Below are 23,910 nucleotides of genomic sequence, written 5' to 3'. Positions count from 1 at the left end.
GAACTTGGGGCAGAGAGTCCGCAAAACAAAATGCTAAAACCTCCTTATGAAGGGGCGCCCCCGCTTGCTCAGGTGGGGGGAAGGCTTCTGCAATTTTCAAAGATCTGGCAGGAACAATGTCAAGACAGATGGGTGTCTTCCTCAATTTCTCTAGGTTACAAATGAAAGTTCTAAGAATTCCTGTCTACTCGTTTTCTAAGATCAAACATTCTCAGAGATCCAGAGAAGAGGAAGTCTCTTTCTAGCTCTGGATCATCTCTTATCCCAGGAGGTGATATCAGAGGTTCCTACAGAGGAACGGGGTTCATGGTTTTCACGGTTCCAAAACTGAACAGGGAGGTAAGACCCGTTCTAGATCTCAAAGATCTGAACCGGCACTTAAATATCCAGTCCTTTCACATGGAGTCAATCCGATCGGTTGTCTCCATTTTGCAAGGAGGGGAATTTTTTTGGCATTGATCGATGTCAAGGATGCATATCTCCACGTGCTTATATTTCCCGCTCATCATAAATTTCTACACTTCGAGGTAGAAAATAGTAATTTTCAGTTTGTGGCTCTTCCATTCGGTCTAGCCACCGCACCACGTGTTTTCACAAAGATCCTGGCACCTCCTTTAGCCAGGTTAAGGACTCAGGGTATAACTGTCCTAGGCTATCTGCTTTTAGTAGATCAATCAGTCTCCGGTCTAAACTCAAGTTTAATCTCGGCTGTAAACTACCTGAATTCTTAGGCTGGATTCTCAACCTAGCAAAATCATCCTTAAAACCATCAAGGAGATTACAGTACTTGAGGCTGGTCATAGATACCATTCAAAAGAAGGTATTCTTACCCCGGGGAAGAGTCAGCTCCATAAAGGAACGGATTCAACTTTTCAAAACGAGAAATCCTTCCATTTGACTGTGCATGAAATTGTTAGGAAAGATGGTGGCCTCTTTCGAGGCCGTCCCTTATGCGTTTCATTCAAGACTGCTACAAAACACCATTCTGTCGGCCTGGAAAAAGAAGGTCAAGGCTTTGGACTTTCCAATGCACTTATCTCCTGAGGTGCTTCAGAGCCTCAATTGGTGGTTGATATCCAGCAACCCCCAAAAAAGGAAATCCTTTCTACCATTATCCTGGAAAGTATTGTCAACGGATGCCAGCCTTCTAGGCTCGGGAGCAGTCCTGGAAGAAACTTCTGTCCAGGGGAAGTGGTCCAAGTTAGAAAGGACCTTGTCCATCAATATTCTAGCAATTCAGTCAATACGTCTGGCCCTAGAGACCTGGACACTCTGACTACGGGATTGTCCTGTCAGGATTCAATCAGACAATGCCATGGCTGTGGCCTTCATCAATCACTAGGGGGGCACGAGAAGTCGTGCAGCCCAAAAAGAGGTGAATCGTGTTCTAGCTTAGGCAAGGAATGTTGCTTTCTGCCCATCAGCAATTTTCATTCCGGGGAATAGAAAATTGGCAGGCGGACTAATTGAGTCGCCAACAATGGTTTCCGGGAGAATAGTCCCTTCACACTGACGTTTTTCTGTCGATATGTCAAATATGGGGTGTTTGGGGCGTGGATTTCTTCACATCCAGATTCAACAACAAAGTCGAAAACTTTGTGTCAAGGACAAGGGATCCGCTGTCGTGCGGAACAGACTCCTTGGTCTTTACATGGGATTAGTTTTAACAGGAATGGAAGGTTGTGATTCTGGTGGCCCCAGCATGGCCTAGTAGATCTTGGTTTGCCAAGGTCATAAAGACGGTGGTAGGGGTCCCTTGGACCCTGCCGCTGTGGCCAGACCTTCTCTCACAAGGTCCGGTATTCCATCCTACCTTACAAACAGTAAATTTAACGGTTTGGGTATTGAAACCCACATTCTAAAGGACCATGGGTTATCCCCTTCAGTCTTGTCTACTTTGGTTAAGGCTAGGAAGCCAGCCTCCAGAGTCATTTTACTATAGAGCCTGGAAGGCATATGTTTCCTGGTGTGGATCCAGGGGTTGACACCCCAGGTATTATATCCATATGTAGGATCCTTGCATTCCTGCAAATGGGATTGGAAATTAAGCTGACCTTGAGTACTATCAAAGTGCTAGGTCTCGCCCTTTAAGTATTCTTCCAACGGCCCCTTGCTTCTCACTGTCTGGTATGTAGTTTTATTCAGAGGGTAACGTGGATTAATCCCCCCCCCCCCCCCCCCCCATCAGGGCACCTTTTAATTCTTGGGATTTGAATTTAGTCTTGTTGGCTTTACAGAAATGGCCTTTTGAGCCTATACAGGAAATTCCCTTGGTTTTTTTGATGAGAAAAATCTTTTTGGTTGCCATATCCTCTGCCAAAAGGGTATCTGATTTGGCGGCTCTGTCTTGTAAAGAGCCATATTTGATCATGCATAAGGATAAGGTGGTATTGTGGCCTCATCCTGAATTTCTACTGAAGGTGGTGAAGGGTTTTCATTTGAACCAGGATATTATTCTGCCTTTTTTCCCCAGAGCCTCCATCTAGGAAAGATAAGTCACTACATTCCCTTGATGTAGTGAAAGCGGTCAAGGTCTATTTAACAGAGACCGCTCAGATTTGCAAAACAGATGTTTTGTTTGTACACCCAGAAGGTCTTAAGAGGACAGGCAGCATTGAAATTTATTTCCAAGTGGATTCATCAAGTGATTGTTCAAGCTTATGGTCTAAAAAAGAAGATTCCTCCTTTTCATGTTAAAGCACACTCCACCAGGGCTGTTAGTGCCTCTTGGGCGGTGCATCACCAGCCCTCTATGGCTCAGATCTGCAAGGCTGCAACTTGGTCTTCAGTCCATACATTTACCAGATTCTATCAAATCGATGTAAAAGGTTATGAGGATATTGCCTTTGGGAGTAGTGTACTGCAGGTTGCAGTATAAGTCCTCTAGCCTCTTAATTCGCTACCTTTTTTTCTTTTCTCCCTCCCTTCAGTTGCCATTGCTGTGGGACATCCCACATAGTAACTACTATGGCTCTGTGTCCCTTAATGTATGAAAAGAAAACAGGATTTTTAAAATGACTTAACTGTAAAATCCTTTTCTTTTGAAGTGCATCAGTGGACACAGGTCCCTCCCTTCTTTGGTATACACGTATATTGCTTGGCTACAAAACTGAGGTACTCCCAGTAGTGGGAGGGGTTATATAGGAGTGCACTTTTTGTCTTAGGGTGTGCCAGTGTCCATCACCTGAAGGTGGCTTATAACCCACATAGTAACTACTATGGCTCTGTGTACTTAAAAGAAAAGGATTTTACAGGTAATCTGTTTTAAAAATCCTGTTTTTACCTCCCCTATCTTTGGTCACCTGGCAGGTGGATATCCTCTCAAGCACAGAGTCAGCTAAGGCAGGCTCTGGGGGAGCATGCAGCAGTGGTGCCATATTCCTCTGTTGGATTCTGCTCCTGTCTCCTATAATTATCAAGGGAAGGCATATTGGTAGTGGTTTTCCGAGGCAACTATCTATGGTGGGGGTTGACAGCACTCCAAGCAGCCGAGAAAGGTGATATTACCAGCGGTGGACATTGGGTGCAGAATAGACTGGGAGCAGAGCTCAGCACATGTGCATCCTACTCCATTGTCAACCAGGCCAAGCCCTCATAGATAGTCGTTGCGTTTTTCAAAGACTTTTTAAAATCTTGCGTATGGACCCTTAAACATTCAGCAGTGCATTTCCCCTTCTAAAAACTTTGTTTGCGGCCTCCTGTAGCCTTGTCACGGGCTACCTCAGCTTGTGGTATCTTCCTGGTCTCCTATAGACCTAATTTGAAATCTCTAATATGAAATATCCTCTAATCTTAATAGCAACCGCCATGTGGTTGCGATATTAGGTCCATAATCGAACCCTGAGCCTTCATTTACCCGGATGCCTGTAAGACCTTTTTGTTTCTTAAAAAGCTTCTGAGTTTAATCTGACCATAGGCCCAAACACTGATGCTCTCACTCTCCCCTGGCGGTTTACAGTACACCTCTGTTTACTTCTCTCCAAGCCTTGTACTGCTCAGGATATCTGACTATTGGAGTCTAATCTTCGTATCATCTTTATCTTGTCTCACGGACACTGTTCATAAAACATGATGCCATTAGCACCCTTCGGTTGCATCTCCATGAGAATTTCCCTCCCTACTGCTTTCCCACTCTAGGTCACCGGAACTATATTTGCCACTACATTGTTAGATCTGTTACATGGACCCCCTTTTTCTACACAGGTCACCGTGGCCTACAATCATCGGACTATGTTTATGCCAGGGGTGTCCAAACTTTTTTCAAAGGGGGCCAGATTTGATGAAATGAACATGCGTGAGGGGTGACCATTTTGCCTAACGCTCTTCACTGTGGTCTTGCCCTTTTAGCTTGGTGTATGTGCTCGACTAGTAGAGTCTTGACATTAAATTCCTTATAAACAGCCACAGTCTCTTGGCATATCAGACAAGCACGGTGATTTCGTATTTCAGTGAAGAAGTATTCCACTTTGCACCTTTCCTGGAATCGACTGCCCACACTGTCAACTTTCCTTCTCTTTTATTTACAGTAGCTATTTTAGAAATTGACTAGGAGGAACGGATCAATTGTTCTCCCCCCCCCCCCCACACATACTCTGTAATCTATCTTTTTGCGTTAGTTCTTTCCTAAAGTATTGATAAAGAGCATATCCTGGAAATTGTTCCCATTCCTCATCCTGCAATGTATTTTGTTTGGACTTGCAAAACACCTTGCCTTTGGTACCTGGTAGTTTGTCTTTGCACTCCTTTTTTACAAGAAGTTGCTCTTCGTCCCTGTTGCGACTTCCTATGAACCATTTGGGTTCTTTCTAGCATTCTGTTGCTCACGCAGAGTCCTCCCTTTCTGCTCTAAAGGGTTACTTATAAGGTCCTCTATAAGAACAGAACCTTCTCTTTTAGCCCAGTCAACCATAGTTTCTCTTGCTCCCCCTGTATGCATTCTGGGGGGAGCCTCCTTTTTTCTTTTGGAATATAGGAACAGTGTCCTGGCAGCCAGTCTTTCTTGCTTTCCCAGGGGCTCTTTTTATTGACTTCTTAGAGAATGTCATTCTCCCTTCCTATATCCTGCCTTGAAGATTTGTTTAGCTTTGTCATGTGGGTGGGGTCATGGCTGCCTGCCATGTATTCGTTTGCCAACTGACTCTTGCATTTTTCACAGGGTGGTCTCTCTATCGGATTCCTACTCTTCTAACACTCACAACCTTTTTGTGGTTTTTCCTTTTCTTCCACACTCCTGCTCTCAGGGAACAATTCTAAATCTACCTGCAACCATTCCCCCCAGATGGTTAGGGTGCTTGGGTTCTTTACAGCACCTATCAGTCCTTCTCAAGGATCGCAGGGCCACTGTCCATTCTCCTGTTCACATTTTCAAAACCATTTTTTTTCTTTTTTTTAGACGGCTAGCATTTTGAGCTTTTGATGACCCCAGCTTCCGCTTCAAGGTTATTCTGATGTCTGTTCAGGTCTATTGACCCTTTTGGTTCTTTCTGTGGATCTGTTGCTGCAGCTTTGGCTGTTTTGTTGCCCACCCCTTGTTTTATAGTTTGGACATATGTTCTAAGAATCAGCTCCTGTGGTCCTGTACTGTATAGTAAAAGCGATGGTAAACTTTGGCGCACTATATGCCACTGGTCCCTTTTTCAAGCACATCACATTCTGATTTATCCCCTAGCATGTTTATTTCTACTTTTCCAGTGTATTTTTCCTGTATCCTGACCAAAGCCAGCAACATCTTAGCTCCTATATGCTGCTTCCTCCCCGCAGAATACAGTTGCCCTTTCCTCTTTGCCGTAATCTTGCACATGCGCAGTGGACCTGCTGAACACCAATGTTACACAAACTGTGACGAAGCGAGTCATATGGGGTGATTTATGAAAATCTCAATGGATCTGCAATCTCGCGAGATTGCAATGCAAGGCCCAAGTACTGATGATGAATGGTCTGACTGTACACACAGCGTGCAATCAATAGGGGCCAAAATGGGCATGCGCCAGTGATATTGAAGTAAACATAGGTGGATTTCTCTTAAAGGGTGCAAGTTGGGACAATATGAGAAACACCAATATGTAAGGTAATGAAGACTGCTTTACGTGGGGAAAGCTATTGAACAGTTTACTACCGCTTTAAGATAAAAATGTTGACATATCTGTAACTTTCATATTTTGGAGTGCCGTATGGGAAAAAGATCCCTCCCTTCTTCCTCTATGATCTCTATACTGCTTGATTAACCACTTTGGCGCTATAGCCAAATGACGGCTACAGCGCGGATCTCCTTTTCCGGGACGACGTCAATAGACGTAGTCCCGTGTACGAGCGGCCGGCGCGCGCGGTGCGCTCTGTGATCAGCGAGTCAAAGAGACTCGCCTGATCACCGATCCGTGCAAGGGGTCGATCCCGACCCCTTATCACGTGATCAGCTGTCAGCCAATGACAGCTGATCATGTGATATAACGGAGCCGGTAATCGGCTATTATTCCTCCTCGCGCTGACAGCGCGAGGAGAAAAAAAAAGCCGATCACCGGCGGCCGTGATCGGGACATCAGTCCCGATCACGGCCAGCCCTGCTAATGCCTACCTGCCCCCTGCCAGTGCCCACCTGCCCCCTGCAGTGCCACATCTACTAAAAGTGCCACCCAGCAGTGCCCACAGTGCCACCCAGCAGTGCCCACAATCTGCCTCAAAGGTGCTGCACCCCAGTGCCACATATCCGTGCCCAGCAGTGCCACCTATCAGTGCCCATCAGTCCATCTATCAGTGGTACCTATCAGTGCCCATCCGTGCCACCCATCCGTGCCATCTTATCTGTGCCCATCAGTGCCGCCTTATCTGTGCCCATCGGTGCCCACCAGTGCAGCCCATCGGTGCCCACCAGTGCAGCCCATCGGTGCCCACCAGTGCAGCCCATCGGTGCCCACCAGTGCAGCCCATCGGTGCCCACCAGTGCAGCCCATCGGTGCCCACCAGTGCAGCCCATCGGTGCCCACCAGTGCAGCCCATCGGTGCCCACCAGTGCAGCCCATCAGTGCCGCCTAATCAGCGCAGGAGAAAAATGGCCCGTTTGCAAAATTTTATAACAAACTATTAAAACATGATTTTTTTTTTTTGCATCTTTTTTTATTTGTTTAGCAAAAAATAAAACTCCAAGCTGTAACTAAATACCACCAAAAGAAAGCTCTATTTGTGGGAAAAAAATAATAAAAATTTCATTTGGGTACAGTGTTGTATGGCCGCGCAATTGTCATTCAAAGTGCATCAGCACTGAAAGCTGAAAATTGGTCTGGGACTGAGGGGGGTTTAAGTGCCCAGTAAGCAAGTGATACTGGAGTCTCATGGAGTAGGTGGGGTTATATGGGGCCGATTCACAGCAAAGCTTTGGCCAGTGTCCAATCACCTAAAGGGTAGCCATATATAACTAGGGTCTAAAACCTAACTCCTGTGTCCTGCACCGTTCTCCAGAATATGAAAGTTGTAGGTACATAAAAATTCCCAGTTTTCATATTGGCTGATTTCATGTTTGATGAAGAAACTAAAATATTGTTAATCTCATTTACTGGAAAACTGAATAGCTATAACAGACTTCTGGTTTGATTCTAGCCTATTTATATAAAACTAAGACAAACATGCTGATTGTGTTTTCTAGGGGATGTCCGTAAGACTGTTCTAACAAAGCCTAGTGACCCTGTACCTGAAGTGATCAACTACTTGAGCAACAAGGCTTGTGAGTGCTACATTTCAATTGCTGATTGGGCAGCAGTCCAGGAGTGGCAAAATAGCATGCATGACCTGAAGAAAAGTGCAGTGGGCAGCTCTGTTAACCTGAAGACTGACTTCAACTATATAAAGTGAGTTATTTGCACACTGTTCTTTTTTTTTTTTTTTTTTTTTTTTTTGTTTTTATGTTGGCTAGCTTTGGTGGCTTTTTTTTTTTTTTTTTTACCCTCCCTTCATTGGTATTGTTTGGGAAGTTCCAGTCATCTGACTCTCATGGCATCCGGTGCTGTGTGATCCAGAAAATAGCATTTTTGACTTGCCTGTAAAATCATATTTCTTAGAATACGGTACAAGACACAGGCCACCCACCCCTCTGTGGTCTAGATTGCATGTTACAGAATAAGACAGAGTATTACTTGGATTGAGATGGGTTATATGGTAGAGCTCACAGCTTTTTTTTTTTTTTTCAATTACCTGAAGGTAACCACCTATAACCCAGTCTTATCCGCATTGCCTGGGTTCTGTACTCCAAGAAATTGATTTCCTGTCCAAGGCTAGGTTTTGTTGCGAAAGTCAATCCCATTTTTGCTAGTCTTCCAGATTTGTTGCATTTTTTTCCTTGGATGTAAATCAAAATCCCTTGCTACACTACTGCTTGAGCAGATCTCTAAATGGCAGCTATCGGAATTAGCAGGCTCCTGTTTACTAGCTTTGAGGGGCGTACTCAGACTCTGCTGGAAAATAGGTGTGAGAGGGGATTTGAATGTGACCTTCGGGCATGAGGCTGTGCATTGCAGTGCAGACCTTTTTGTTTACTGTATGTATTAGAGTGCTTTCTGGGTCCAGAGCTGTGAGAGTACCAGGTCTGTGGAGACTCATTTAGTAAATAAGGTTGGGCGGAAGCTACTTTTCTATTGCATTGTTGGTTGCTGTTTCAAATTTCCTGCCACCGGTGGGTTTCCACAGTGGGGGTTAAAGCTGTGGAATCCATCTCAGACAGCATTCATTAGGTGGAATGCTGAGTTTGTGTGCTCCACACTCTTTCCCACCAATCACCCTGGAAGGAGTGTCATCCTGTTGCCACTTCTGCTTTTGAAGCACCACCTGAATCTCCACTGCCCACTCAGTGGCCTAATCACCTCTGGCCACCTGAAACCCTCATCCGCACCGGATGCCCAAGTTTGTGAGTACTTGGGGCTTTGCCTCACATTGAGCCTAGTTGCATAACTGCTTGGGATGCAACGTGTCCTCACTAGGGCTTAGGCTGGTCATACATACACATTTTCTTGTGCAATTTTTCTTTAGATTTACCAAACCATATAATATAAGGTCAAACCTAAACGCATTCAATTTGTATGCAGTCCGACAGGTCCTGGCACTACATAGTTGAAGGTAAATCTAAAGGAAACTGAATAGAAACATTGTATGATGTATGGCCAGCCTTACAGAGACACAGTCCCTCTGCCAAAAGTGACCTCAGATTTTACTCTATTGGTTCGGGTGTGGGCAAGGCCCCTACTATATCCGCAGGGACCTCCGTTCCACTTTGGACTTCTATTGTCTTCTACTTGGGGGTAAGCTGTTCTCATAGGTTCTAAGTGTGCGCCAGTATCATCCTTTTGGTATCTGACTGACCATCCGGAGTTCCTAGTTCAAGTTGGCCCTACAACACTTTTTACTGTCTCTGATTCAGATTTAGGTGCCCCACTGTATCTCTGGAGACTTTTTCGGGTCATTGCAGTCTCTTGCATCTGACTCTAATTTGCTGGGGGTTGTTTCAAACCACCTAGATGGTTGAATTTATTACCATGCACCTGGCCGATCAGCCTACTCTTCCAGGGAACTAAACAAAGTCTACTTCTTACACAGGGGTTTTGTGTGAGGTGCGGCTTTCTAGACTTTCATCCCTTATTGATATCTGCGGGGCTCTTTCCTTGCCTGCAGTACCAGCAGCTGACAGCAGATGAGAACCTACCAGAGCCTGGATCAGCACTCTTGTATGGGTTAAAAAAAAGATGCAGCTACCAGATCTAAGGATTGGTAAGCTGCGATATATGCCATTTTTGTAATGGCACAGGCTTCTTTTTTAGACCCTGGGTTATATGCAGTCAGCCCCAGATGATTGGACACTAGCAAACAGAGTTGTGGGGGCAGCTTATATAACTCCTCCCACTCCCAGCAATCGTCTTCCAGGCCACATAAGAGATGATTGGGGAGTTGATCTACAGGAAACACAAGCCAACAGATTAAAAAGCCACTTCTAACTCTGTCTTTCAGTTTAGTTTGAGTTTATTACAATATTTCTTTATCGCACATACCAGGACAGTATGTTTATCTCCATTACGATAGGATTATGTTGCCATCTTCAGGTGATTGGTCACTGGCAAAAAGCAAGGAATCCCACCTCCTAGGCGTAACTCCTGGGATGGTCTTGTCCATGTAGTCTCTGCTTAAGACTCTAGCTTCTCAACAACTCCATTGAATGACAGTCTTTACAAGCCTTGATACTTTTGTCTTTGAGTACACTTTGGCTTATATACACAGGCATTTATGTGTTTATAGACAGTTATATATGGGAAACTTCTTTTTGCATTTTATATTCGTGAGAGGTATTCCAAACAATTCCATTATAGTTGTGTATATGTTTACAGTTTATATGTCTATGGACTGCTTACATATTGACTGTTTAAATCTCTTTGCAAATATGTAAGACAATTTGTCCGATATATACTTTTTATGGCTACATCATGACCCCCCCTATGTTTGTATTGGGATTTTTATCATGTCATATGTTATCATATTTTTTTCATTATCCATCATTTCCGATCTGATGCCTATTGGGTTTATGACTGCATTTTGTGGGGGATATGCATTGGGATAATTATCATATATATGTTTGCATGCATAAGGTTTTTAACATTATTCTTTCCGGGTTGATTCTATAAATTTTATGTGCCCTTTGCTTCTCCCCTTCTGTTCTCCATTTTAGGTATCAAGGTCTGATTGGGGAGGTTTCTTCTAGGATAATTTGACCTTTGATGGGTTGTTCATCATCATATACATATACATACACACACATATATATATATATATTTATATATATTTATTTCAGATTATAATTAACCACTACAATACAGGGCACTTTCACCCCCTTCCTTCCCAGCCCAATTTTCAGCTTTCAGCGCTCTATCGCTTTCAGTGACAATTGCGCGGTCATGCTACACTGTACCCAAATGAAATTGTTATCATTTTGTTCGCACAAATAGAGCTTTATTTTGGTGTTATTTATTCACGACTCCGTTTTTTTTTTTTTTTTTGCGATATAAGCGCAAAAAAAGCGGAAATTTGGAAAAAAAAACAATTTTCTTTTTTCTATTTGAAAAGAAATCCAATAAAATCAAATTTTGTCATAAATTTAAGCCAAAATGTATTCTGCTACATGTTTTTGGTAAAAAAAATTCCGTTAAGTGTATAATAATTGGTTTGTGTGATCACGGACATATGTACGCAAATGATCATGTACATATGTGTGCAGGTGATCACGTACATATGTGTGCAGATAATCATTGGGACATGTGATTTTAGTGGGACATATGTGGGGGACATGTTTTTATTATTAGGGAAATGTGTTTTTATTATTTGGGGACATGTATGTTTTGGGGACGTGTGTTTTGGGGACATATGTGGGGACTGTGTTTGTACTGTGTGGTGTGTTGTGTGTTTACACTACACTGATGATCAGTGAGTAAAAAGCTGTAAAAAGCAGCCCATACTCACTGATCATCAGCCGGCTGCAGCGTTCTGCTCTCCTCTCCTCAGCGGTGACTTCCGTGTGAGGAGAGGAGAGCCGATTGCCTAGCAACCGGCTGTTTGTTTACATCACATGACGGCCGTGATTGGACACGGCCGTCATGTGATCAGGAGGGCCAATCACAGAGCCCTCCTGCCGATCTGAGATGTGCCGTGTCCGGGTGACACGAGCACATCGGGGCTGCGCGTGCGATCCCGCTACTTCTGAAGGACGTTCCTGAACGTCCTATCAGGAGTAGACGGCTCCCACCCGGCCGTATATATGCATTGGCCGGGTGGGAAGTGGTTAAGCGCCAACGCATGATATGAAACGCGTTGGTTGTTTTCTTCGTATATGAAGTGACTGTATTGGATTCAAAATTTTTTATGCCTTCAGTGAAATGCGGCCGTCTAGGATTTTTTTTCTTTTCTGCCCTCTGCATTTACTCTAGACCGAAATCTGCACATACATGTGTGGGCTGGTGGTGACATGAGTGGGGAAGAGTGCACTGGCAGCAACCATCTTTTGGGTTCCATGTGAGCAGGCACAACCTTGGTTGTTGGACTACAAGTCGCAGCAGAGTGCTGCTTAGGGGGACTACAGGTCGCAGTACCAGTATGAGCGCATTCTGTGGGACTACAGGTCACAGTGTGAAAAGGGACTGCTCAATGTTTCCTTGTCTGGGTGCCGATGCACTGGCAAAATCAGAAGGGTTTCATCTCCTAGGGTAACCAACACGCTGGCGTTTAGGGACGGCGTGCCCTCTCTGACTCCGATTACTGTTCTCAGCAAGGGTATCTCTACTGTATATACTGGTCAGCAACTATAAGTTGTGCAGATAAATTTCAAAGGAATGCCTCCTGAGTCCTCTACTCCAAAGATTATAGGAGTTGGATTTTTTAATCTGCCACAACACTTCCCCTGTACATCCTCATTTAGAGTCTGTTTTGTACGTGAATTGAGCTCATCCTGACAGTGTTCAACCCCCCCCCCTCAGGTTTGCCAAGCAATTTAAACGGTATCCCATGGAGAGGGAGTTCATTAAGAATTGACGTATGCCTTTGGTGGCTTCAACTGTTTCTCATCTCAACAAGTCCCTTATGTGCCTAGTGGACAGAATCCTGGTATTTAAGTATGCCTCAGGCAGACTTCTGGAGGCCTTTTCTGGTGTGTGCAGTTTTAAAACTGGCAACTGTGGCTGTAGGCTTGTGTCAAAGCTTTAGGTCTGGGCTAGTCACCCAAAGAGAGAGTGGAAAGCTACTATTGGATATAATCCATCTGAAACCTGGAGGTTTTTTCGCATGCTCTTAGTTTCTCAGTGGACACCTTAAAGCACTACATCTAATGACTTTTGAGGCTGAAGTGTTAGTGGAATTGCCCTGCAAGAAACATGTGGAACACTTGTTTGGTCCCATTTTGGATGATTACATCCAGAACATTACTGTGGAAAAGGGTTCACTAACAGTTCAAAAACCTGCTGCTCCTTCTAGCTCCAAGAAATATTGCCTTTTTCAGTCTCTGGCCTTGGGTTCTGATTCCAAACCCCAGTCCCAGTTTTGCAAAAATACATGGACTCCAAAGGCAAACTAACTGATCCTCCCTCCTTACTTGTGATTTTATTTTTTATTTTTTTCATCCAGACTATGTAATTATGAAGGGCCTCCCTGTCAGTAAGACCATGGCAGTGGAATCTGTAAATCAAGATGGCACCAGATGTTGGGTATCCCAGGAGGAAATGGATCCTTGTCTTTTCTTTTGGACAGAACTCTATGCTCCCACAATTTCTACTGTCCAATTGGTGGGCGGATATGCCTATGCTGTGCAACAACGGCCTTTGGGGGAGTAGATTCTTCACATGTGAATCTTCTGGGTTCATTGCAAAGCTGTATAGGTTTGTCTCCAGGACCAAGGATTTTCAAGCATCTGTTGATACTGTTGGTTATATTGTGTGTGTGTGTTTTTTTTTCTGGCCCAGTAGAACTTGGTGTTCATTTATTGTAAATATGTTGATGAAGGACCCTTTCAGACGTCTGACCTTCCATCCTTTACAGTCACTGGCTTTAATGGCATTACTGTTGCAGGGTCCTATTGAAGGCTAGGAAGCCGACTTTTAGGAAGATTTACATTCGGTATTGGAAGTCTTATTTTGCCTGGGGTGAGGCTTGAGATTTTCATCCTTGCAAATATTGGCTGCGTTCTGGCTTTTCTCAACTTTCCTTTTTACCTTAGCTGGTTTCTTTGTTTCACAAGGACATTGTTGCCACCTCCTGTTTTAAGCCTCAGATGCTCTTTACACCTTGGTTGTGGTTTTGTGCTTTTAGGTGTTAAGTCAATTGCTGGAATTCAGTTGGGGTACCCTTTTTGTGCTTCCTGAAAATTGACGGAAGTGTCGCACAACTTCCAAATCTACCATCTTTTAATAGAGCCATCAGTTTATTTCTGAAGCTTATGGTCTAAAAGGTTTTAGCATTTTCCAGTAACGGCTCATTCTACCAGAGGTGTTGGTGTCTCCTGGGCTATTCGTCAGGCTGCTACCTGCACTTCGTTCACATAATGGCATTGTTACAAGTGGATGTTAGAGCTACAGGGGATGCTAGCTTTGGTCAATGTGTTTTGCAGGCTGCTGTTTGAGGTTCTATCCCATTTCTGGTTTAGTTGCTTGGGACTGTTAGCTTGCTTGTTGCCTTGCCAGCCCCTCTCACTTTTATATTGCGTGCTTTAGGACATTCCTATTGTAATGGTGATTAAGATGCCCTCTTGAGATGTACAAAAAAAGAAAAAAATTGTTTTACGCTTGAAATCCTTCTTTTTTTTTTTTTTTTTTGTTAATACATCATTGGAGACAGGGATCCAACCCCATTCGCCTTTTGTGTAACCTGAAGGTGAGCGCATAACCCTAGCATAGTAGAGATGAAGATGTCCTGTGATATACTCCATGAAAAGGATTCTATATACAAATCAAAAATCTAATTCCCACCCCCCACTTGTTGTGGTAATTGGGTTTCATCTTATGCAACACATTGTGACATGCAGTGGCCCACATTGTGCGTGTAGTCCTGTCCCCAGGGGTGGTACCTCAGTCCTCAGCCTGGGCACCATCTTGTGCTCATGCTTTGCTACAAGACATGACACTGCTGCTTACAGGTACAACCCTGCTCCATTTTGAGACCCTGGATGATCCATCAGGATTATTTTATGGTGGTATCTAACTGTTGCACCTATGGCAAAGTAACGGTAGGATGATCTGAATATTTTTTTTTGTTTTAGGTTTTAAATAAAAATGTCAGTGCGGACGCAGCCGCCAAACATAGGGAGTAACCTGAGTTGATGTCTTAATATGGTTAACAGATTGATGTAGTAAGAACAAATGGATACTAATAGCATACAAGTGAAATAACTTTTAAATGAAGGAGGGCATATGTGAAGATATAGTGCAAGGCACAAAACGAAGTTAGACATCCGCAGTAATATAAGCAAGGCACAAACGTTAAGCAAGGTGAGAAGTTTCCCTATGGTCTAGGGAGGTATACCAGTTTTTCCATAGCGTCCATATGCATTCAACGGTATGGAAGGATTTAGATGGTATAGCCAGAGATTTTTCACATAAGTAGTGTTCTTGGGTAACGGTCGCAACCTCTGACAGATTAGGGGCCAAATCTTGTTTCCAGTGTCCAGTTATGATCAATTTGGCGATTCTGTTGGATCTGTAAAGTGCTACAAAAAATGTAGCTACTTGTGGTAGATTTAAATTACTGTGTACATGGTTTGAGGGCTCCATGCATCAATACATTTGCCTGGCTTTTATGTCTTTCCAGATGGACATGATCTTGTGGTTGTGGAGAGTCCTTAGACGTGTTAAGCAAATCATGGGTGGGTGGTGTGTCTGCGGCAAAACTGTGTTCTGGCTTTAGAAAGTGTTCCCTCCCTCCCAGTCCTCTTCTTCCAAGACAAAGTCCTGCTCGAAATTCCATTGCAAACTGATCAACTCCCTCATAGTTCATTTAGTCTTCCTGCACTTCAGTAACTGTCTGCTATTACGGGACCTGGTACAAAACTGAGGATTGCAGGGAGTGGGAGGAATTATATGGGCTGGTCCAAAATTCTGTTTTCCAGTGTCTATTTACCTGAAGGTGGCTTCATATAATCCAGGGTCTGTGATTAATGGAATACTGTATGCAAAGAAAAGGATTTCACAGATAAGTCAAAATCCCCCCCCCCCTTTTTTTTTTTTTTTTTTTGAGTCCATCTCCTTAAAATGAATGTCACCACAATGCTCTACCCATGCTTAAACGAAGCTAAGCCCAAATTTAGCTCTTCCTTTCGGCACAAGACTTTTAACACATAAGCCTCATGCCCACTGGCTATTTGGCCCTCTCTCCTAGATGCTTCCTCCTGGCAGCAGCATTTTGGCAGAAAAAATGCTTAATGCTTTTAAATGTGTGTAGACACATTAAGCGCTTGGGCATTAATTTCATTGACCAGAATAATAAACGCTCAAGCGCTAAACGTGGCTAAAATTTACACATGTCTAGCGTTTTTCTGCAAAACGCTGCTGCTCCTGGACATGCCCCTGCTTCTGAACTTTTCTAAATACCTATGTGGGCATGGACACACAGGCTAGAATGCAGGGGCGTTTTGAGGCAGAAAAGATGCCCCAAGCAGGAATGTTAACATTGTCCAGTGTGCATGAGGCCAAAATCTAACCCAAACCCCCTCTCTCAATGAAGGGGTATGCTCACTACAAAGAGAGTAATGCCTGTTAGTGTTTTCCTTTTTATTTTCATACATCAGGGGACACAGAGCCATAGTAGTTACTATGTGGGTTATAGGCCACCTTCAGGTGATGGACACTGGCACGCCATAAGACGAGAAGTGCACTCCCTATATAACCCCTCCCACTATTGGGAGTACTTCCATTTTTTTTCACCAGTGTCTAAGGTGTTGGTCACGAGTAAAGATGTGCTGTGCTGGTCTCCACTGGAGCAATCGTTGCTGAGGCTAGCTATGCTGACCGGATCCATTCAAGGCGTCTTATTCTTGTCTTATTTTTGGCTGAATTGAATGGTACCCAGGCCTCGTATCCGAAGAAATTAGGTTTTGCCTGTGAATGCTTCTGTTTTTAGAGAGCTGGACCCTGAGATCCAGTATTTTTTGGTAGACCATAAAAGGTTTTACTGGCAGGGTGCTGTTGCAGGTCCAGGATTGTGGGTTTTCTCAAGGATTCCCTGCTCCTGAAGGTGTAGCGAAACCCACCGTGAAGATTGGGTCTGTTGATTTACCACAGAAAACCCTGCCGCAAGAAAGGTAAGTGGCATTTTCTAAGAAATCTTTTGAATTTTCATATGAATGTCTCCTTTAACCACTTCAATACTGGGCACTTAAACACCTTCCTGCCCAGACCAATTTTGAGCTTTCAGCGCCGTCGCACTTTGACAATTGCATGGTCATTCTACACTGTACCCAAATGAAATTTTTAGCCTGGACGCTCAAACAACGGAATTGTCCTATCAGGATCCAATCCGACAGTGTGGCTGTTATCATTCACCAAGAGGGCATGAGAAATCGTATGGCTCAGAAAGAGGTGAATTATATTCTGTCTTGGGCAGAAAACGTTCCTTGGCTGTTGGCAATTTTCATTCCAGTAATAGTGAATTGGCAGGCGGACTATTTGAATCGCCAACAATTGTTCCCAGGAGAATGGTCCCTTTATCCTGACATGTTTCTGTTGATATACCAGAAGATGGGGAGTTCCGGATGTGGAACTTTGTGTCGAGGACAAGGGATCCGATGGCATACGAAACAGATGCCTTGATTTTATTTTTCTGTGGGATCAGTTTTTTACCGAACTATGCGTTCCCTCCTGTTCAGCTGCTTCCGCACCTTCTTCGCATGCTCATGCAAGAAGGGAAGGAGGTGATTCTTGTGGCCCAGGAGATCTTGGTTTGCCGAGATCGTAAAGATTGTGGTGGGGGACCCTTGGACCCTACCACTATGGCCAGACCTTCTCTTGCAACGTCCGGTATTCCATCTCACCTTTCAAACGCAAAATTTAGCAGTTTGGTTATTGAGACCCACATTCTGAAAGATCGTGAGCATTAGCCTCAGTAGTTCTACTTTGGTTAAATGCTAGGAAGCTGGCCTCCAGAGTCGAGTATCTGGAAGACCTATGTCTCCTGGTGTAAATCCAGGGGTTGGCACCCCAGGAAATGTGTCATAAGTAGGATCCTTGAATTCCTACAGAGATAGGATTAAAAAATTAAGCTGGCCTTGAGTACTACTGATGGCCAGATGTCGGCCTTATTGGTCTTTTTTTTTTTTTTTCATTAACCACTTGCTTCCCTCGCTCTGGTTAGTAAATTTATTCAGGTGGTGATGCAGATTAATCCTCCAGTTTGGTCACCCCTGAATCCTTGACTTCATTTTAGTCCTGTCGGCTTATAGAAGCGGCCTTTTTTTGGAGCCAGTACGAGATAATCCCTTGGTCCTCTTGACGGGGGAAAATAATTTTCTTAGTTGCCATATCTTCTCCAAGAACAGTATCAGAGTTGGCTGCTCTTTCTTGTAAGGAGCCGTATTGGTTGCTCATAAGAATGAGGCTGTATTACAACCTCATCCTGAATTCTTACCGAAGGTAGTATCGGATTTTCATTTAAACCATGATATTGTTCTACCTTCATTTTTTTCCAGAACTTCGTTTCTGTGGAAGAAAGGTCACTACAGTTTCTTGATGTGGTGAGAGCGGTCAGGGTCTATTGAAAGTGAAAGTGAGTGCTCAGATTCGTAAAAACAAATGTTTTGTGTTGTCAGATGGTCCTAAAAGAGGACAGGCAGCATTGAAGTCTACTATATCTAAATGGATTTGTCAAGTGATTGTTCAAATTTCTGGTTTAAAGAGGAAAATTCCTCCTTTTCATATGAAAGCGCACTCCACCAGGGCTGTTAGTGCTTCTTGGCAAGTGCATCACCAAGCCTCCATTGCTTAAATCTGCAAGGCTGCAACTTGGTCTTCAGTCCATACATTTACCAGATTCTATCAAGTAGATGCAGAAAGCATCAGGAAATGACCTTTGGGGTGCAGTGTACTGCAGGTTGCAGTATGAGCCCTCTAGTTTCTTGGTGCCCTACCTTGTTGTGTCTCCCTCCCTTCAGTTGGCATTGCTATGGGACATCCCTTATAGTAACTACAATGGTTCTGTGTCCCATGATGTACGATAAGAAAATAGCATTTTTATAACCTCTTGCCTGTAAAATCCTTTTCTTTGAAGTAAATCACGGGACACAGTGGTCCCTCCCTTCTTGATATATACGTGTATTGTTTTGCTACAAAACTGAGGTACTCCCACCAGTGGGAGGGGTTATAGAGGGAGTGCACTTTTTAATTTGGGGCATGCCAGTGTCCACCTGAAGGTGGTCTATAACCCACATAGTAACTACTATGGCTCTGTGTCTGAAGGGGTGAACCATATCTTTTGATTTGTTGGTCTATGCAAAGATGCCCTTTCCATGCTGAGCTAGGATGATTTTCTGACAAGGTCTGCGAGTGCACGTAGGTCTGCAAGTGCCTGTGTATTGTCTTGAGTATTAGTGTCCGGAAGCTAGTTGCTAGGTAATTTGGACAGTGTATAATCCCCAATCCTCATTCAATTTAATAGGTACGATGCCCGCCGGGTGTGGAGAGGCAACATGGTGTACATCTTGCGGCATGCATGCATTCCTTGATCATCCGATCAAGGGTGAATACTGCTGTGCAAAATGTAAGCACATTGAGTAGATGGGTGACAGTAGAGGGGTAAGTGCCAGGGAGGCCAATCCAGGGATGGATCGTCCCAGTAAGTATTCTCCATTGAGTGACTTTGGTGATCCCAGTCAGGGACCAGCACTGCTGGAGCTGATAGACTCTCCTAGCTGCCAGGGGAACTCCTCCAGTGAGAGTGGGGTGAAGTGAAGGGGAAGGAAAGAGATTCTGGTGGTAGGGGGCTCAATTCTTAGGACAGAGAGGCCAATCTGTAACAAAGACCTGAAGCTTCGAACAGTATGTTGTCTGCTGGGCACTCGGGTTCAGCACGTCGCGGATCTGGTGGACAGTCAGAGGTAGATGGCGTGTGCTAAAAAAACAATTTTAGGGACTTGGGAGCTAAATTGAGGAAAAGCACTTCCAAGGTAGTGGTCTCAGGAATACTACTGATACATCGAGCCACACCAGAAAGGCAGAGGGATATTGGGGAACTAAACAAGTGGCTGAAGAGCTGGTGCAGTAAGGAGGGGTTTGGGTTCCTGGAGGACTGCGCTGACTTCTCAGTCGATAACCGGTACTATATTATATATAGGGATGGACTGCACCTAAATGAGGGTGCAGATGAGCTGGGAATGAAGATAGCCAAAAAGTTAGAGGGTTTTTTTAAACTAGGTGATGGGGGGGGAGGGTGCAGATGTAGGGATAGTAAGCGCAGAACATATTCCAGAGGGTAGTATTGGGGTCATTAGTGGTAGGTTGAACAAAGCACATAAACCCAAGGTAAGTATAGTAGCAAGTGCTAGTTGCAGTCTCTGAACTCCCAATAAGAGGATATGTGACCGGTCTACACTACATGGCATGTTCAATGCCAGGAGCCTGACAGACAAGATGGGTTAACTAAAGATACTATTGTACAAGGAGGATTTGGATTCTGTGGGAATTTCAGAGACCTGGTTCAGCTCTCATGATTGGCTGGCATATATTCAAGGGTATACACTTTATTGAAATGATGGTGAGGGTAAAAAAAGGGGATGGGGGGGGGGGGGCGGGGGTGTATGCCTATATATCAAGAATAATGTATAAGTGAATGTGAGAGATGACATCACTAACGGTGCTAGGGTGGAGGTGGAATCCTTATGGGTAGAGCTTCAGAGAAATGAAGCTAAGGGGACAATACTGGGAGTATGCTATAGGCCCCCTAACCTGAGGGAGCAAGGGGAGACTGATCTGCTATAACAATTTGGATTAGCAGCAAGGATGGGAAGTGTTGTCATAATGGGGGATTTTAATTCTCCAGACATAGACTGGGCAGAAGGAACGTGCATTCATCTAGGGCTTGCCACTTTGTAAATGTCTTGCAGGACAATTTTATGGGTCAGATGGTAGATGCACCAACTAGAAATAAAGCGTTACTGTATCTACTGATTACCAACAATACATGCCTTATCACAGATGTGGAAACACGGGCAGTTTAGGAAACAGTGACCACAGGTCAATTGGCTTCTGTATAAATCACAGAATTGGGAAAAATAAGGGGAATACAAAGACACTGAATTTCAAAAGAGCCAACTTCCCTAAACTACGAACTTTACTAGAAGGCATAAATTGGGATAAAATCTTAGGAACAAAACGTGGAAAAGAGATGGGTTTGCTTTAAGAGCATATTATATAAGGGCATTAGCAAATGCACCCCATTGGGTAATTTAAAAGAGTGAACAAAAGTCCTGGATGGCTTAACTCCAATGTAAAAATGCATATAAAAGCAAGGTTGAGAGATCGGCAGCATTCAGACTTAAAAAGAGTGCAATAAGGATGGCTAAGATGGAACATGAAAGACGCATGCGGAGGAGAGCAAAAAAAATCCCAAGAAATTCTTTAAGTATGTAAATAGTAAAAAACGGAGGACAGACCATATTGCCCCAATAAAGAATGCAGAAGGACACCTGGTTACAAAGGATAGGGAGATGACAAAGGTATTGAATTTATTCTTCTCCTCGGTCTTCACAAGGGAATTGGGGAGCTTCAGTAACCAAAACTGCAGTGTTTATCCTCAAGACATATCACAGGAAGCATCTCCATTGTTAACAGAGGACAGAATTAAAATTAGACTTGGGGAAACTTAACATTAATAAATCACCGGGACCAGATGGCTTGCACCCGAGGGTACTTGGGGAAACTCAGTCAAGTAATTGGCAGACCATTGTTCCTAATTTTTACTGACAGTCTACTGACTGGAATGGTACCAGCTGATTGGAGAAAAGCCAATGTAGCACCAGTATTTAAAAACGGCCCAAAATACATCCCTGGGAATTAGACCAGTTAGCCTAACATCAATAGTATGCAAACCCTTGGCGGGGATAAGGGACTATATACAAGATTTTAGTAATGAGAACGTTTGTCATTGGCAGTAATCAGCATGGATTCATGAAGAATCATTCTTGCCAAACCAATCTATCCTCTGAGGAGGTGAGTTGCCAACTAGATAAAGAAAGGCCCGTAGACGTGGTGTATCTGGATTTTGCAAAAGTATTTGGCACAGTTCCCCATAAACGTTTACTGAACAAAATAAGGTTCCTTGACATGGACTATAAGTTGAGTACATGGATTGAAAACTGGCTACAAGGGTGAGTTCAGAGGGTGGTGATAAATGGGCAGTACTTGGAATGGTCAGGGGTGGCTAGTGGGGTCCCCCAGGGTTCTGTGCTGGGACCACTCCTATTTAATTTGTTCATAAACAACCTGGAGGATGGGGTAAACAGTTCAATCTCTGTATTTGCGGACGATACTAAGCTAAGCAGGGCAATAACTTCTCTGCAGGATGTGGAAACCTTGCAAAAAGAGCTGAACAAATTAATGGGCTGGGCAACTACATGGCAAATGAGGTTCAATGTAGAAAAATTTAAAATAATGCATTTGGGTGGCAAAAATAGGAATGCAATCTATACACTGGTGGGAGAACCTCTGGGGGAATCTAGGATGGTAAAGGACCCTGGGGGTCCTAGTAGATGATGGGCTCAGCTATGGCATGCAATGCCAAGCTGCTGCTAACAAAGCAAACAGAATATTGGCATGCATTAACTTCCCTGGCAGTATTCCCCAGTCTGTTTGGTTCGGGGTGAGATTTCAGTACCGTAAGCGGTTTTCCCGAGCCAGACTCGGGTTTGCATCGCAGGATCCATGTAGGGTTTTACTTACCTTGTCCCCTGAATCCAGCGATGTCTCCCCGCTGTGATCAGCGAGCCGCCATGTCTCACTCGATCTGTCAGTGCCGAGCTCCGTTCCCTGCGAGCGTTGCGACGCACAGGGACGGTGTTTGGCACCAAATTCAAAAAGTAAAAAATAGTGTAGAGTATACTGTAATCTTACAAATTACAGTACTGTATAATAAAATTACACATCCCTTTTGTTCCTAGTGCTTTGTCCAGTGTCCTGCATGCAGTTTTATATTATAAATAATATTCTGTATGCCAGGAAACTGGAGATTGTCCATGGCAACCAAAAAATGTCCATTTACATCAAAAGTGCTTTTATACCAGCTAGAAAACAACGATAATTAGAATCGCTTGCAGAATTGAGCGATAGTAATTCGTGGGGAAATTCGTTATCAAACACTAAAAGTAATGACAGCGACAATTCTGCAACTGAGCAAATTTCTGTGATTTTTGTTTCGATTACATTTTTTAATCATTTTTATTATTTGTTATAATTTATAGTTTTATATATATATATATATATATATATATATATATATATATATATATATATAATGTATATATATTTATTTATGATTTTTTGTATTACAAATTTTATCATACCCGAGATGTCTATTAGACTCTTGTTTGGACGGATTTAAGTGAATTATTTCTAAGAATTACAGGCCTACAATATAAAATGCCAAATTTCCATGCAAAATAATGGCACCGCTTTCAGCACCTAAAATCTGAAATAATCATACCGCCAGGTAGGTTAAAAAGGAGAGCAATTCCAGAGATCAAATAATTCTCCCACTCTACAAGACTCTGGTCCGGCCGCACCTGGAATATGCTGTCCAGTTCTGGGCACCAGTCCTCAGGAAGGATGTACTGGAAATGGAGCGAGTACAAAGAAGGTCAACAAAGCTGATAACGGGTCTGGAGGATATTGGTTATGAGGAAAGGTTGTGCACACTGAACTTATTCTCTCTGGAGAAGATGCTTGAGAGGGGATATGATTTCAATGTACAAATACCATACTGGTGACCCAACAATAGGGATAAAACTTTTTTGCGAAAGGGAGTTTAACAAGACTCGTGGGCACTCATTAACACCCCTTTCACACCAGGGCATTTTGCAGGCGCTATAGCGTTAGAAATGGCACCTGCAATCCGTCCTTAAGAAGCTGTACCATTGTGTGTAGTGTGAAAGCCCCGAGGGCTTTCACACTACAGCGGTGCGCTGGCACGACGTCAGAAAAAAGTCCTGCCAGCAGCTTCTTTGGAGCGGTGCAGGAGCGGTGTGTTTACCGTTTCTCCACCACTGCTCCCCATTGAAATCAATGGGGCAGCGCTGTAATGCCGCCGGCAAAGCGCCGCTATTGCGGCGTATTGCCAGCGGTTTTGACCCTTTTGCGGCCGCTAGCGGGGGTAAAAGCTCCCAGCTAGTGGCCGAAATGCGCCACAAATCTGGTGGTAGAACGCCGC

The 23,910-nt window shown here is 43.8% G+C and overlaps 1 protein-coding gene across 1 annotated transcript in view; it reads left to right on the top strand.

The window, feature by feature from the left end:
* Positions 1–23,910, top strand: part of SMG1 (SMG1 nonsense mediated mRNA decay associated PI3K related kinase) — a gene marked incomplete in the record, with an annotated part of 420,057 nt that overhangs the window by 146,294 nt on the left and 249,853 nt on the right. Inside the window, 1 exon segment of the mRNA XM_077448938.1 lies at positions 7,637–7,838. Coding sequence (XP_077305064.1) covers positions 7,637–7,838 — 202 coding nt within the window.

The sequence above is a fragment of the Lithobates pipiens genome, unplaced genomic scaffold (assembly GCF_037356315.1).
Source record: "Lithobates pipiens isolate NorthernLeopardFrog02 unplaced genomic scaffold, aLitPip1_a1.2 Scaffold_22, whole genome shotgun sequence".
Taxonomy (NCBI): Eukaryota; Metazoa; Chordata; class Amphibia; order Anura; family Ranidae; genus Lithobates; species Lithobates pipiens.
This window is presented reverse-complemented; position numbering and strand designations above follow the sequence as displayed.